The sequence below is a fragment of the Protobothrops mucrosquamatus genome, unplaced genomic scaffold (assembly GCF_001527695.2).
Source record: "Protobothrops mucrosquamatus isolate PMUCROS unplaced genomic scaffold, P.Mucros_1.0 scaffold_257, whole genome shotgun sequence".
Lineage (NCBI taxonomy): Eukaryota > Metazoa > Chordata > Lepidosauria > Squamata > Viperidae > Protobothrops > Protobothrops mucrosquamatus.
In genome coordinates this window covers 258,752-273,118 of record NW_015386333.1, presented here as the reverse complement: position 1 = coordinate 273,118, position 14,367 = coordinate 258,752, and the positions used below count along the sequence as shown (strand labels likewise).

The window sequence follows — 14,367 nt, the reverse complement described above, 5'->3', positions numbered from 1 at the left end:
GCAAAGAAAATCTGAACAGCCAGTTGTGTCCATTCTTCTGGTCAATTGAAGCAGTGGGGTATAACCCTTAGGATGCTTTTTAAAAATTGATTATTACAAATATAGACAGCACTCAGAAAATATTCAGGAAATAGGAAAAGTGATATTCTAATCTCTGTCTTATTCTGAGTGACAGAACAAAATGAAAATTATTTACTATACAACCATGTAATTCTAGCATTCACTTTTGGCTCAAAAGTAACTTGTTTAAAAGTTGCTTAAGATGAAGTATTATACTTTGGGGCAGGCTGATTTCTTGTAAAATCCTCTTTTAACAAAGACTAAGGGATGAGACTGAAGCTGAATCCTTGTCTGATACCTCTTAGACCAGTGGTGGCGAACCTATGGCACGTGTGCCAGAGGCGGTACTCGGAGCCCTCTCTGTGGGCACACGTGCCGTTGCCCCAGCCTCGCCTTCCCCCACGACCCCCTCCTCACCAGCAGCCCCCCTGGAGGAGAGTCGTCCCCGAGCGTGGCTCACATGGAGCAGCGCAGCCAAGGACATGGCAGCCAGGCAGCGTAGACAAGACTCTGCCCTCATGTCCCATCCCGCACAGTTGATGCTGCAGGGCGTGGGCAGAGGGCGTGGCCACTATGGCGCTGCTGGGCTGCCTGGGCAATCTGCAATGGGCCCTGGAGATGGTGAGTGGCCCTGTGGGCAGGTGGGGTGGGGGCGGGGCAGGGGGTGGAGCAGGGTGAGGCCAGTTTTTGGGCACTCGGTTTCTAAAAGGTTCACCATCACTGTCTTAGACTCTACCAATTTCAGTTCTATTGGGGAAAAAATGAAAAGGTGGAACTCACATATGGGAAGAAGGTTTTATACCTTTTCCTGTTAAAAATAGGGGCTATTTACTTCAATTTTCTTTTTTTTTATCCTCTGCTATGCAGAGCCTGACTAGATACTAGATTTCCCCCACAAATTAGCTCTTATTCTGTAATGATTTCAGTTTTAACCATTTATATTGCGAAAGGGCAGCAGTTTTAGAAAATACTTAACAAACAAATACTTAACAAACAATCCCCCCTTTTATCCATATCAATTTATTATGCTTCATAGTAGCAAGGCTATTTTAACATTTTATTGAGAGATAGTTTAGTTTCATATTTTTTTTCTTGCTCTACTCATGTCATATATTAGTGTTTATGACCATCAATATTGTAGGCAAGATGATGCTGATCAAAATTATTTCTCAAGCCCCCTTGTGGAATGCAAAAAGAAGAATATTGTAATTTTGGAATTTAGTTTTCATCACATTGCACATCTATACTGATCTGTGGACTCCCTGGATCCAAAATGATATCTGTATAGCGCTGCCAATTTGATACTTAGCAGCAGCCTGTATATTGCCAAGCACTCTAAATATTGTGCTTTCTGCAGATGCTGAATGATGTAGCACTACTCTTGGGCTTTTTCTCTCTTGCCTTCATTGTGTCATGCAGTAAGCTCTAAGTTTTTGTTTGGGGCTTTTTTTCCTCCTATTTTGCATGGAAGCACCCTTTATAGCACCTAGCTGTTCCCACTTTTAAATCCTTTGATGCACAGTCAGTATCCCTTTTGGAGCCACTCAGGAGGTGATAGTGACAGTATTTTATTGTATTAAACACAAATCTTTTTGAGCTAATTTAATTGAACTTTGTATTTATAAGCCTTTATATCTCTATATCCCTCAAATGTGTAACAGAATTTAGTGGGAGACAGTTAATTGCTGAAGATACCTAGTGAAACACCCTTACCTATTACTTTTTTAAAAGAAATGTTTTGATCTGAGTGCCTGTTTTATCCACAGAAGAATAATGTAAAATCTGAAAATTTTGCACATCTCCATAAGTTATAGGATTTTTATAGACTAGAAACTTGAATTTGTATGTTGAAGAGTACACAGTCTCTTGAGTGGCTTGGCAAGTGTGGTGCTAATGTGTATAACCATCCTCAGTTTTATTCTCTTTCCCTATGTTAAGTTTTAATGTTTGTTTCTCTCCCTGCTCCTCCTCTTTCACAATGTCAGTCACAATGCTGTTAAAATTCCCTGCTAGTCTTGTGTTTATTTTATGCGTTCATTCTTTTTAAAAACATTATTTGCAAGCAGTGAATAAAAACAAAGACAAACAAATTAAAAACAACAAATTACCACTAGCTGGTTGGACAGTTTCTTACTTTGTGTTACATTTAACTGTTCTTTTGACAGCCCAGTTTTTAAAGCCAGGTTCGTATGGAAATGCTTTCACTCCACCTGCACTGCTTCTGGAAGTAGCATAATGGCTTCATTTGTCTGTTACTTTTTAGTGCCTTCTCATAACACAACATGTTTAGCACAATGTCTCATCTGAGCAGTAATTGTTCGTTTTTGCAAGAATGGAAGTAGAAACACAGTTTTTTTTGTCAGAACGTATTAGTCTGATACTAACACTATTCAGTTAATAACTATCCAAAATGGCTGCATTTTTCTATATTTAGAAAATTCAGTATTTAAAAAGATTTAGAAAAGTTTTAAATTGAAAATATCAACCAAAGAGGCAATCTCTCAGGCTCCTTCAGCCACTAGAAATCAGTAAAGCAAACACTAAGCATGGACAGCAGAAGCAAAAAAACAATAAATATCATTGAAGGTGGGGGAGGGGGAGATAGATAACCTGGGAAAAAGGAGAAGTTGATGAGCCTCTTATTTTTTCATATATATGGTCCCACTATTATTTTCAACCCTCTAGTAGTCCTAAAAGAAAACTATTGTATGTAGTTATTTAAAAAATAAGTTCCACTGATTTTAGTAGGATTGATGCCTAGGTAGATATGCGTGGAGTTATGTATATGTGTATCAACTATCACCTGCATACACACACACACACACACACACACACACACACACACAAAGTTGCCCTCCGTTGAATCAAACTCTTGGCTTATCCAATCAGCTGTTTTATAGTATGTCTGGTAGATTTGTTTGAGATTTTAAGAAAAGAGGACTTCATTAGCTTTGTCATCTGAGACTCTGGGGATCTTATATCTGCATTACAGGTGCATTATCATTACATGATGGCCAAATTTCAGGGATATTCTTACATACAATTAAACTGATAACAATTGTCTGAATATACATCTTAATAATAAGAGCCTCACATTGTCCATGTCTGGTCTAGTGAGTGATAGAATTTATAGACCAACAGATATAGAGGCCACCTATTTCTACAAGGCTACCTGAAGGGCTGGATTTAAATTAGGGTTCATCCCTGAAATAAATGAAACAATATTGAATAATTGAATCCAGGTAGAAGAAATAGATTGATAGAGTTATGGTTCTATTTTTAAAGCTCTTCTGTCTAATAGCATTAAAATCAGGTTTAGTGCTGAGATCCATTGCTGAAATAAGAGGAAAGGATTATGGAAGAAGATACACGATAGTGTTAAGAAAGGGAGGAGTTAATTTATATTTAATTTCTTCAGTTTATATTCCAGGTGAAGAAAATAACTTTAGGGAGAGTATTTAAGGGAGATTCATTAGGGAAGAATTAATTATCATATATAGTTCCCTGTAATTTCTCTCCTTCCTGTTAATATTACTGGACGTGGGAATCCTAGCTATGTATATGCTAGTTTCTTACTTTATCTTTATGTCAAAAGCTAACATTGAATTGCTACATACACCTCTTATTAATTTCAGTCCATTTTGATTTTCTTTTTAAAAGATGAGACATTATGCTTGTTGTGTTTTGTCCCTACAAGCACTAATGGTTCCTTGCTGTTTTAACCTGTTGCTAGGCCTGTTCATCCTAACATATTAGTATTTCTGTTAGTTTATATGTGTAATGCATCATCCAGTCTATGCTTGAGCTCATTTTATTTATATATATTTTAATTATTTCTAATTTGTTAATATTTTAAATTTGAACTTTGTATTTTTACTAACTTTGCTGTATTCTTTCAGTTCAATAATGGCTGCATGTTTTAATTTTCATATATACGTGTGTGTGTGTTATGTATGTGTGTGTGTATATATATATATACACATATGTGTGTGTGTGTGTCTGTATATATGTATATGTTTATATATGTTTATATATATCTGTGTGCATATATATATACATATACTACATATATATATATATACATATATACACACACACATACACACACATACACTACATATATAGATATTTGTATGTATGTTTTTTTTTAATTTGTAAAAAACCAATCAAATCTAACATAGATTTTGCTCTGATTGTGTTTTGGTTTCTAGTGGTGGGGCAAGTCTGACACTTAACAACTTAATGTGGTCTCTTCAAAGTCTGGCACACAAACAAGTAAAAAATAAACTAAACACATTGTTAGTTTTTTTTGTTTTTGTTTTTTTTACAAAAATCAAGTGGTGCTTTTTAGGTGATGGATATGATTGTATAAACTAGATTGATTTAATGCTTTTTAAATGTCAATTTCTTCATTTTTCCCCATTGCTTTTTTTCCTATTATGCACAAAAGTTGCCCAGCACACCATCAGAAAGTATGATGATCCTTCCTGAACTCTGTTCCTGTGGAAAAATCTTACCAGCAGGTGTTCTAGTTTTTTGTTTTGTTTTTATATAAATATCTTTTCCCTTTTATTGGGCAATTGTTGTCCCTAAGTAGTTCTTATTTCATTTATTTTGCATGCATACATGTAGAAAATTACCTTGTTCGCCATGTGTTGAAATGTCATTGTAAAAGAAGAATATATTATTGGAATATTTTTGGTTTGTTTCTCTCTTCTGTCTGTCAGGATAATATTGGACACCGCTTGCTACAGAAGCATGGTTGGAAGCTGGGTCAAGGCTTGGGGAAATCTCTTCAAGGTAAGTAAAAAAAAACAAACCCTAACCATTAAAATATTCTTGTCCTTCAAGTTAGATTTCCAGTTTAGATTCTTCCCCTCCCTTCTTGCCCTTGTACTTATTGAGTTTTACATTTATCATTATTACACTCAGTTTCTCTTCATATATATCAGTCAAATATGTGGTCTGTATTCTGAATTATGTATATATATATATACCAGGTTTTATTTAAGGGTAGTTGAAAGCCTGATATTGCAGGAGGAATATTGTATGGATAGGGACACAATTGTTTAGTTCTAGTGTCATCATGAATTTATTATCACCTTTGGTGGATGAAACAGAAGAAAAAATGCAATAAGTCTCCTCTCCAGAAAATAGTTATTTTTAATTTAGGAGGTGATTTTCAACCTTAGATACTTACATTTAGGGCTAAAATTGAATATTATCTGCATTGCATTAGACTAAAATTGAATATTGTCTGCATTGGAGATTTGAGGCTTGAAACTAATATAGTAATGTTACTCTAAATCAGCGGTTCTCAACCTGTGGGTCGCGACCCCTTTGGGGTTGAACGACTGTTTCACAGGGGTCGCCTAAGACCATCGGAAAACACATATTTCCGATGGTATTAGGAACCGAGATACCGCTCCGCATCTGTCTCCGCACGGCCTCCGCCATTTGCAGAGAGAGAGAGAGGCACTTTCGCTTCCCTTCTCTCTCTCTCTCTCTCAGGCGGACTTACCTCCTGCAGGGCTCCTGATTGGCCCTGCGCCCGGGTGCTCCACCCCCTGAGAGAAGCGCGGCCACGGCCTCGTGGCCTTGGAGCCGCCCAGGCAAGCCCCGGGATCCCTGCTGGGAGAGGCCCGCTGGAGGCTCCGCTGAGCGGGCCAGCCCTCCCGAAAGCCGCGGCCCAAGGGAGACCAGCCCCTGCGATCCCCAGCCAGCCCGACCATTGGACCCGCTGGCCGGGAAGGTGCGCCGGAATCCAGGCTGCTGGGAAGGAAGAAGGAGATTCAGCAAAGGTAGGAGAGGAGAGCTGTCTCCTGGGGCCTGGCGCTGGCGGCGGCTTCCTTGCCCTCCTCTTCTTCCAAAGTGGCTCGCGCGGGTGCCGGAGCAAGAGGGGTGCCTGGGGGGGCAGCCGGGCTGGCAGAGGGGCTGGCAGGGACCGCACGGCACCAGCCCCCACTGCAGCTCCATTGGATGGGCGGAGGGCGAGGCCGGACAGTGCGGAGTCCCAGCTAGGGCGACTGCTTCCTCGTCCTCCTCCTCTCCTTCCTCCTGCTGTCCCCCAGGCGGCTCAGGCGGGTGCTGCCTCCACCGCAGCTCCATCGATGGGCTGAGGGTGAGGCCGGGCAGCGCGGAGTCCCAGCGGGGGCGGCGGACGGGCCGGGGACGGCAGGGACCCCGATGCTGCTGCCCTGCTGCTGCCGCCGGAGCCGCTGCCTCCCGTCCTGCTCCCTCTCCCCGCCCCTTTAGCTAAGGATGCGGCGGCCGGGGCCGGCGGCGAGGAACCCCACGATGCTGCCGTGTCGCCGCCGCTGCCTCCCGTCCTGCTCCCCCTCCCCACCCCTTTGGCTGAGGACGCGGCAGCCGGGCCGGGGGCAGCGGCGAGGAACCCCAACGATGCTGCCGTGCTACCGCTGCCGCTGCCTCCCGTCCTGCTCCCCACCCGTTCGGCTGAGGATTTGGCGGGGCGGCCGGGCCGGGGGCGGCGGCGAAGAACCCCAACGATGCTGCCAGGCCGCCGCCGCCAGAACCGCTGCCTCCCATCCTGCTCCCCTCCCCGCCCATTCGGCTGAGGATGCGCAGAGGCCGGGGGCGGCGGGGACCCCCGACGATACTGCTGTAAGAGAGAGAAAGAGAGAGAAACAGAGGAAAAGAAAGAGGAAAGAGAGAGAGAAAGAGAGGAAAGAGAGAGAAAGAGAAAGAGGGGGAGAGGAAAGAGAAAAAGTGGAAAGAGGGAAAGAGAGAGAAAGAGAAGAGAGAGAATGAGAAGAGAGAGGAAAGAGAAAGAGAGGAAAGAGAGAAAGGGAGAAGGAAAGAGAGGGAGAGAGGAAAGAGGGAGAGGAAAGAGGAAAGAGAGAGAGGGAGAGGAAAGAGAGAGGGGAGGAAAGAGAAAGAGAGGAAAGAAAGAGGGAGAGGAAAGAGAGAGGAAAGATAGAAAGAGAAAGAGGAAAGAGAAAGAGGGAAGAGAGGGAGAGGAAAGAAAGAGAGGAAAGAAAGAGGAAAGAGAGAAAGGGAGAGGAAAAAGAAAGGAGAGAAGGAGAGGAGAGAGGGAGAGGAAAGAGAAAGGGTGAGAGGGAGAGGAAAGATAGAAAGAGAGAGGAAAGAGAAAGAGGGAAGAGAAAGAGAAAAAGAAAGAGAGAGGAAAGAGAAAGGGAAGAGAAAGAGGGAGAGGATAGAGAAAGAGGGAGAAAGAGAGGGAGAGGAAAGAAAGGAAAAAGAGGGAAGAGAGAAAGAGAGGGAAGAGAGGAAGAGAGGAAAGCATAATCACTATGCTGTAATTATGTTCAATTTGTAACAATGAAAATACATCCTGCATATCAGATATTTACATTGCGATTCATAACGTAGCAAAATTACAGTTATGAAATAGCAATGAAAATAATTTTATGGTTGGAGGTCACCACAACATGGTGGCCACGCCCACTTGGTGGCCACACCCACTTGGCCACGCCCCTGGCACCTGGCGATGTATAAGTGGTTGGGGGTCACCACAACATGGGGAACTGTATTATGGGGTCGCGGCATTACAAAGGTTGAGAACCACAAAAATCTGATTAATGCAAATTATTTGTTTACTGCAATTTATTCATTTGAAGTTGCTTATGAGAGGTTACACATTTTGCTTAGAAGAATATTTACTATAATTAGCATTGACCCAATACAAACTTCTGATTTTTTCTTCCTAGTTTGATTCCCCACCCCATTTCACATCAGCCCATATAACCTAGGTCAGGGGTAGGCAACCTCGGCTCTTTTATGACTCATGGACTTCAACTCCCAGAATTCCCGAGTCAGCATAGTTGAAGTCCATGAGTCATAAAAGAGCCGAGGTTGCCTACCCCTGACCTAGGTATATTATATGTACATATATTGAGTGTTACTTTTTTCTTTGAGCTGTGGGACATTTTAGTTAGGTATCATGTTTTTTTTTAATAACTAATACAGATTTAGTGAGTAGCCGCAAAGCAATTTATACAACAGAATGACAAGGTCATTCTGAAAGTAGAATCCAAACATATATTGGAACTTACTACATTGCCTATCCTCTAATATGTTTCATTCCTATTATGCTCCAGTGCAGCTTACTTATTAATTAAAGGGATAAGGGGTTTTTTGTACTGCATGAACAATCCAGAGTAATTATTAAGTAAGCACTGCCTAGCAAGTTAAGCTATATTTATATGACTAAAGTATAGAAGTGGTTTCATATGATTCCAGAATTGAAAAGACTGTTCTTTTCAAACAGCAAAATTAATTGCAAAAAGTTATAATGAGAACATGAATTCTCAAAATATGTTGTTTGGTGTTTATTTGTGCAACTGCAAATTATGTCAGATTAAACACACACACCTGCATATATGTGTGTGTGTGTGTGTGTGTGTATTTCTACTTTATCACATACATTTAACAAATTCTATATTTACTGAATTTCAATTTAAAGCTAAAATCTTGGGGAAATACTTCAGAGAGGTGCTCTGGAATGCATACAAGAATGTTTTTAGTATTTTTTTTAATTATTAAAACGTGTCTTTTCTCAGGTTTGCAATGGCTTCTCCCTTCTGTCATTGCATTTGTATGCATTCATAGTTGCTTTGTTTCACTATGTGTTACAGAAGCAAAACAGAGGTGTATGCCTGTACATGCAGAATGCAGGAGCAATTTCTAAAGCAGCCATGTGAGTCTGAAAAGTCTATGGTTGCTATAATGATTCAAAAAGGGCTTCATAAATACCATAGTGCACTTTGAAGAACCTCTTTTGAAAGCTATTGTCTATTAGCTTTCATTATTTATATGTTCCCGGTGACATGAATCGGAACATAATCTGAACTCCTGCATAGAAGCTCTATCTAGAAGGCTCATTTTAAGATTCCTGTCTAATGAGAATTGGTATATTAAACTCTACCCAGCCCCTTATGGTACATTAAAAAGAGGTCTCCAAACTACAGCCCACAAGCTACATCTGGCCCTACAGAAGGTTCCTTCTGGCCCACCAGCAACTCCCATGTGTTGTGCTCCAATCCTTTCCAAAAAGCACAAGGAGAGAAAGCAGGGTTGTATTCACCACTGTTTGGAAAGGGAGGTAGGATTCCCTTAATTTCTCTGATGGGGAAGATGTATGTGTGAGCCAGCTGGAGGATTGCTGTATAAGGAAGAGGAAGCATCTTCTCTTTAAAATTTGCCCCAGCTTTGAGCCAGTTGGAGGATTGCTTCCTTTGAGGGATGGTGGTGTGCCCCTTGGATCATTCCCCTGCACATATAATCATGCCCTGAATTTAAAATATTTTACAATGACATTTCCTCAGATATGTCTATCCAAAAGACTAGATTTACTGAAACTCTAGAACTGTCCATTTTTGTTTCTTTATAATATTTGCTTCTGAAAAGCAGTAAATGCTGGAGTCATCTATTACTTTTAATTCAAAATTCTTCTAATAATGGGCTGTGTTTTTTTTTAAAAAAAACCTTTCATTAGATATGGGAAATCGTTATATTGAAAGAGCTTAGCTTGCAGATATGCAAAGGAATATCCAGATTTTTGGTAATACCTGTAATATTTTTTTATTTCACTATATAATAACTTTCTAAAGCAGCTATAATACACATAAGATTATTAAATATTCCTTTTGGTCATTTTTAATATTTCCATTTGTAATAGTGGCAGGGTTCTGAAGCAACTTCATGATAATTATTAAAAGTAGTATTAAATCTAGCATTATAATGCACTTTAGCTCTGAAACGTTCATGTTTCATGCAAAAGTGTATTACAAGAAATCACCATTAAAACTGGTAGTTAAAGCATGATGGGTGAGCTACTGTAGGACCTGTTCATTTAGGGACAATTGGACTCGATTACATTTATGTTGTGCATAATGAGGGAAAATGGCTGCTATGGTAGAGGCTTTCCCATTTACAATGTTACCACCATAACAGGTATTGCCAGTCACAAAACATCAGTTTACTTAAAGACAAATGCAAAGTTGTTTCTGCCACTTTTTTTAGATAACACAACACTCCTTGTCAGCCTAAGGTTTACCTTTATTATCTTAGGACCATTTGTGTATTTATAGACAAAACCTACCTGCCACCTACCATTTTTATTTTATTTTCTAAGAATTTCTATGACATATTTGTGCTATCCAAGATTATTCATGAAAATAAGATGAATCAGAGTTTGATTTGAGGTTAGTCTATAGTTTAAAGTTCTGATTGAATTCACCCACTTTCTTTTTTAAATGAAGCCAACATTTTCAGTGTGCTGCATTCTTCATTTGATAATTTTTATCTTATGTGATGCAGTGGTAAAAGTCTAATATTAATTTCGAAGTTCTTGCATCATGAAGTAACTGAAACAGTTCTGGGTGGTTCAACATTCATTAATATGACAAAATAGGAAAGTTTATATGTTATACTGAATCCTATATCCTCTGTTTACAAATCACAGTAGCTGAATTCTTAGAACTGTTCTCTCTCTCTGTGGTTTAATGCAAGCATGGGCAATTAATTTTCCCAATGAAAAATTGGGAATTAAATTTCCCCTGCATCCCCCATTACCATTGCTGCTGCAAGCCAGACAGGGACAGCCTATGGGCCAGATGTGGCCAATGGGCTGTAAAATGTCCAAGTCTGATTTAATGCCTAATAAAAAAACTTTGTCATTCCAAACAATTTCCCCAGAAAATTCCAACTATATATATTAATGATGAGCAGATAGAATATTTTTCTCTGAGAACTGAAATTTCTGATAAGTAAAATAGAGGTATTTTAACTCTTTGTTCCTTAGAGAAAATACCATATAGCAGGATTTTTAAAAAAACATAATTGTTCCATACTTGTGTAAACATTTAATATAGCTAATTCAGCCATTTTATTCCATTTTTCATGCTAGATTTTTGCAAAATTCTACCTGTAGTCTCTAGTTAACGTCCTCTGCTAAGTGACCTTGATGCTCTAAAAAGAAACTTATATGGTCACCCATCTTAATTTGGTCAAGAAGTAGTTCCTAATAATACATAAAGTAACACAGAATAAATAAACAATAATGACAATGTAATCAAGCTTCCTGGTAAATCATGAGAATAATATTCCTCATTTTCTTTTTTACTGGCTTTCTATGACCTAGCAAACTGGCAGGTCTTTTCTTTGATAATGAAAGCTATTCATTAAAAAAAATCTTAACACTCAGAAAAGTAATAATTACATTCATATTTCAAGTACTATACAATACATAGTGCTAATCATTCACTTCTGGTATATAAATTATTTCCCTAAATTGGGGGATGTCTGTGGATGGTGAGAGCAAGAAATCATGTTGAAACAACATACAGATTTTTTTCATTTAGAAACGGAGGGATCGAAACTGAAAATAAAGTTGTTTCTCTAAATGGAGACAATAACCCACAGCCAACCAGGCTGATCTCTAGAAAAGCAAAGTAGGTAGGACATAATTAGTGTTTGTACTGGAGATTACAGGAAATCCTAGGATTGAAGGCTAGGAAGTTGAAAACGTTACATGGGCAAAAATATGAATTTGTTCAGGTAACAATTGCCAAAAATATGAATTTGTTCAGGTAACAACCAGCAAGAGAGTGTTTTTGTTTTACCTTCTTCCTGAAACATCCCATGGTGACATATAAAAAGAAAGGATAATAAACAAATAGTTTGTTTCATAAAGTGATTGACAGTAAAACAAAATGGTATAACAGGGAACAGGAAAACTCATTAAAATGATTCAGAAGGATTAAGTGTTTATGGCACTTTAATGTCCACAAGAATATAATATTGCTGCATCGATGGTCAATTTGGTACATTTGCCCACTGACAAAGAAATGATCAGTCTATAATTTTAACGGTAGATTTATTTTAACAGTGAGAGACAGAATAACAACAAAAGTCCAGAAAAATGCATTTCAAAAAAGTTATAAATTGACTTGCATTTTAATGAGTGAAATAAGTATTTGACCCCTTCATAAAACATGACTTAGTACTTGGTGACAAAATCCTTCTTGGCAATCACAGAGATTAGACGTTTCTTGTAGTTGACCACCAGGTTTGCACACATCTCAGGAGGGATTTTGTCCCACTCCTCTTTGCAGATCCTCTCCAAGTCATTAAGGTTTCGAGGCTGACATTTGGCAGCTCGAACCTTCAGCTCCCTCCACAGATTTTCTATGGGATTAAGGCCTGGAGACTGGTTAGGCCACTCCAGGACCTTAATGTGCTTCTTCTTGAGCCACTCCTTTGTTGTCTTGGCCATGTGTTTTGGGTCATTGCCATGCTGGAATACCTATCCACGACCCATTTTCAATGCCCTGGCTGAAGGAAGGAGGTTCTCACCCAAGATTTAACAGTACATGGCCCCATCCATTATCCCTTTGATGCAGTGAAGTTGTCCTGTCCCCTTAGCAGAAAAACACCCCCAAAGCATAATGTTTCCATCTCCATATTTGACGGTGGGGATGGTGTTCTTGGGGTCATAGGCAGCATTCCTCCTCCTCCAAATACGGCGAGTTGAGTTGATGCCAAAGAGCTCGATTTTTGTCTCATCTGACCACAACGCTTTCACCCAGTTCTCCTCTGAATCATTCAGATGTTCATTGGCAAACTTCAGATGGGCCTGTACATATGCTTTCTTGAGCAGGAGGACCTTGTGGGCGCTGCAGGATTTCAGTCTTTCAAAGCGTAGTGTGTTACCAATTGTTTTCTTGGTGACCATGGTCCCAGCTGCCTTGAGATCATTGACAAGATCCTCCCATGTAGTTCTGGCTGATTTCTCACGATTCTCTTGATCATTGAAACTCCACGAGGTGAGATCTTGCATGGAGCCCCCGACCGAGGGAGATTGACAGTTATTTTGTGTTTCTTCCATTTGCAAATAATTACACCAACTGTTGTCATCTTCTCACCAAGCTGCTTGACAATAGTCTTGTAGCCCATTCCAGCCTTGTGTAGGTGTACAATCATGTCCCCGACATCCTTGGACAGCTTTTTGGTCTTGGCAATGGTGGAGAGTTTGGAATCTGATTGATTGATTGCTTCTGTGGACAGTTGTCTTTTATGCAGGTAACAAGCTGAGATTAGCAGCACTCCCTTTAACAGAGTGCTCCTAATCTCAGCTCGTTGCCTGTATAAAAGACACCTGGGAGCCAGATACCTTGCTGATTGATAGGGGATTAAATACTTATTTCACTGTTTTTCATGGTGCTGTTTCTGATAGGGTGGACTGTTTTTTCCTTTTGTGTAAAGATAGATGCAAAAAATGTTAAGTAGTTTTACTTTCTCCCTGTTGCTTGTTACCTTCTTGCCACTTTCTCCTATTAATGGGCCAATTGTTTTTTACATGTTGAAAGAAGCGTATTTGTTATTTCTGACTTTTGTCACAAGCCTTGGTTTATTTTGAGCCTTAGCTTTCCTCAGTTTATCTTTGCAGACTTGGGCTATTTGCTGATATTCTGCTTTAGTTATATGCCCCTCTTTCCACTTTCTATACTTGTCCTTTTTGTCTTTTAATTTATCTGAGAGTTCTTTGTGCAGCCATACTGGTTTCTTTTGAGAGCTGTTATTTTTCTTCTTCATTGGAATTATGCTAGACTGGGCTTTTATAATTTCCTTTTTCAAAATTTCTCAAGCTCTAAGTTTATTGAAATCAGCACTCTTAAAATACAAGACTGTAGTTTGACTTTGTTCTATTGCTTGTCCTTGCATAATGTTGAATTCCAATACTGCATGATCACTCTCCCCCAAGGTTCCTGTAACTCCAACACCTTCTGTCATTTCATCTCTCTTAATGAGAATTAAATACAATATGGCTGACCCCTAGGTCCCTTCTCTACTACAAAGATGTCTGCTAGGTTTGTCAGGAACCTGTTGATCTTCCACTTGGTGCAGAGTTTGTCTTCTAGTTGATGACGGGATAGTTGTCTTCCATTACTATTATGATGTGCTTCCTACATACCTTAGTTAACTTACTAGCAAAAAGTTTTATTTCCTCTGTTTAGTAGGGTGACCTATAGTATATACTAAGGCAATCTCATTTTGTTTCCTTTTATATTGACCCAAATGCATTCAAGACATTTTTCATCATTGTTCTGTATTTCTGTAAAGATGTACCGTATATACTCGAGTATAAGCCGAGTTTTTCAGCCCATTTTTGGGGCTGAAAAATGCCCCCCTCGGCTTATACTCGAGTCAGCATCTCGAGCGGCGGCGGCGGCGGGAATGAACCGGGCGGCGGCAGCGGCAATGAGTGTGGCGGCCGCGGCGGCGGCCGCGGGAATGAACCGGGCGGCGGCAGCAGCAATGAGC

The 14,367-nt window shown here is 39.9% G+C and overlaps 1 protein-coding gene across 1 annotated transcript in view; it reads left to right on the top strand.

The window, feature by feature from the left end:
• GPATCH8 (G-patch domain containing 8) overlaps window positions 1–14,367 on the top strand; it is a 127,742-nt gene that overhangs the window by 57,270 nt on the left and 56,105 nt on the right. The window contains exon 3 of the mRNA XM_015831461.1: window positions 4,788–4,860. Coding sequence (XP_015686947.1) covers window positions 4,788–4,860 — 73 coding nt within the window. The remainder of the gene's footprint in view (window positions 1–4,787; window positions 4,861–14,367) is intronic.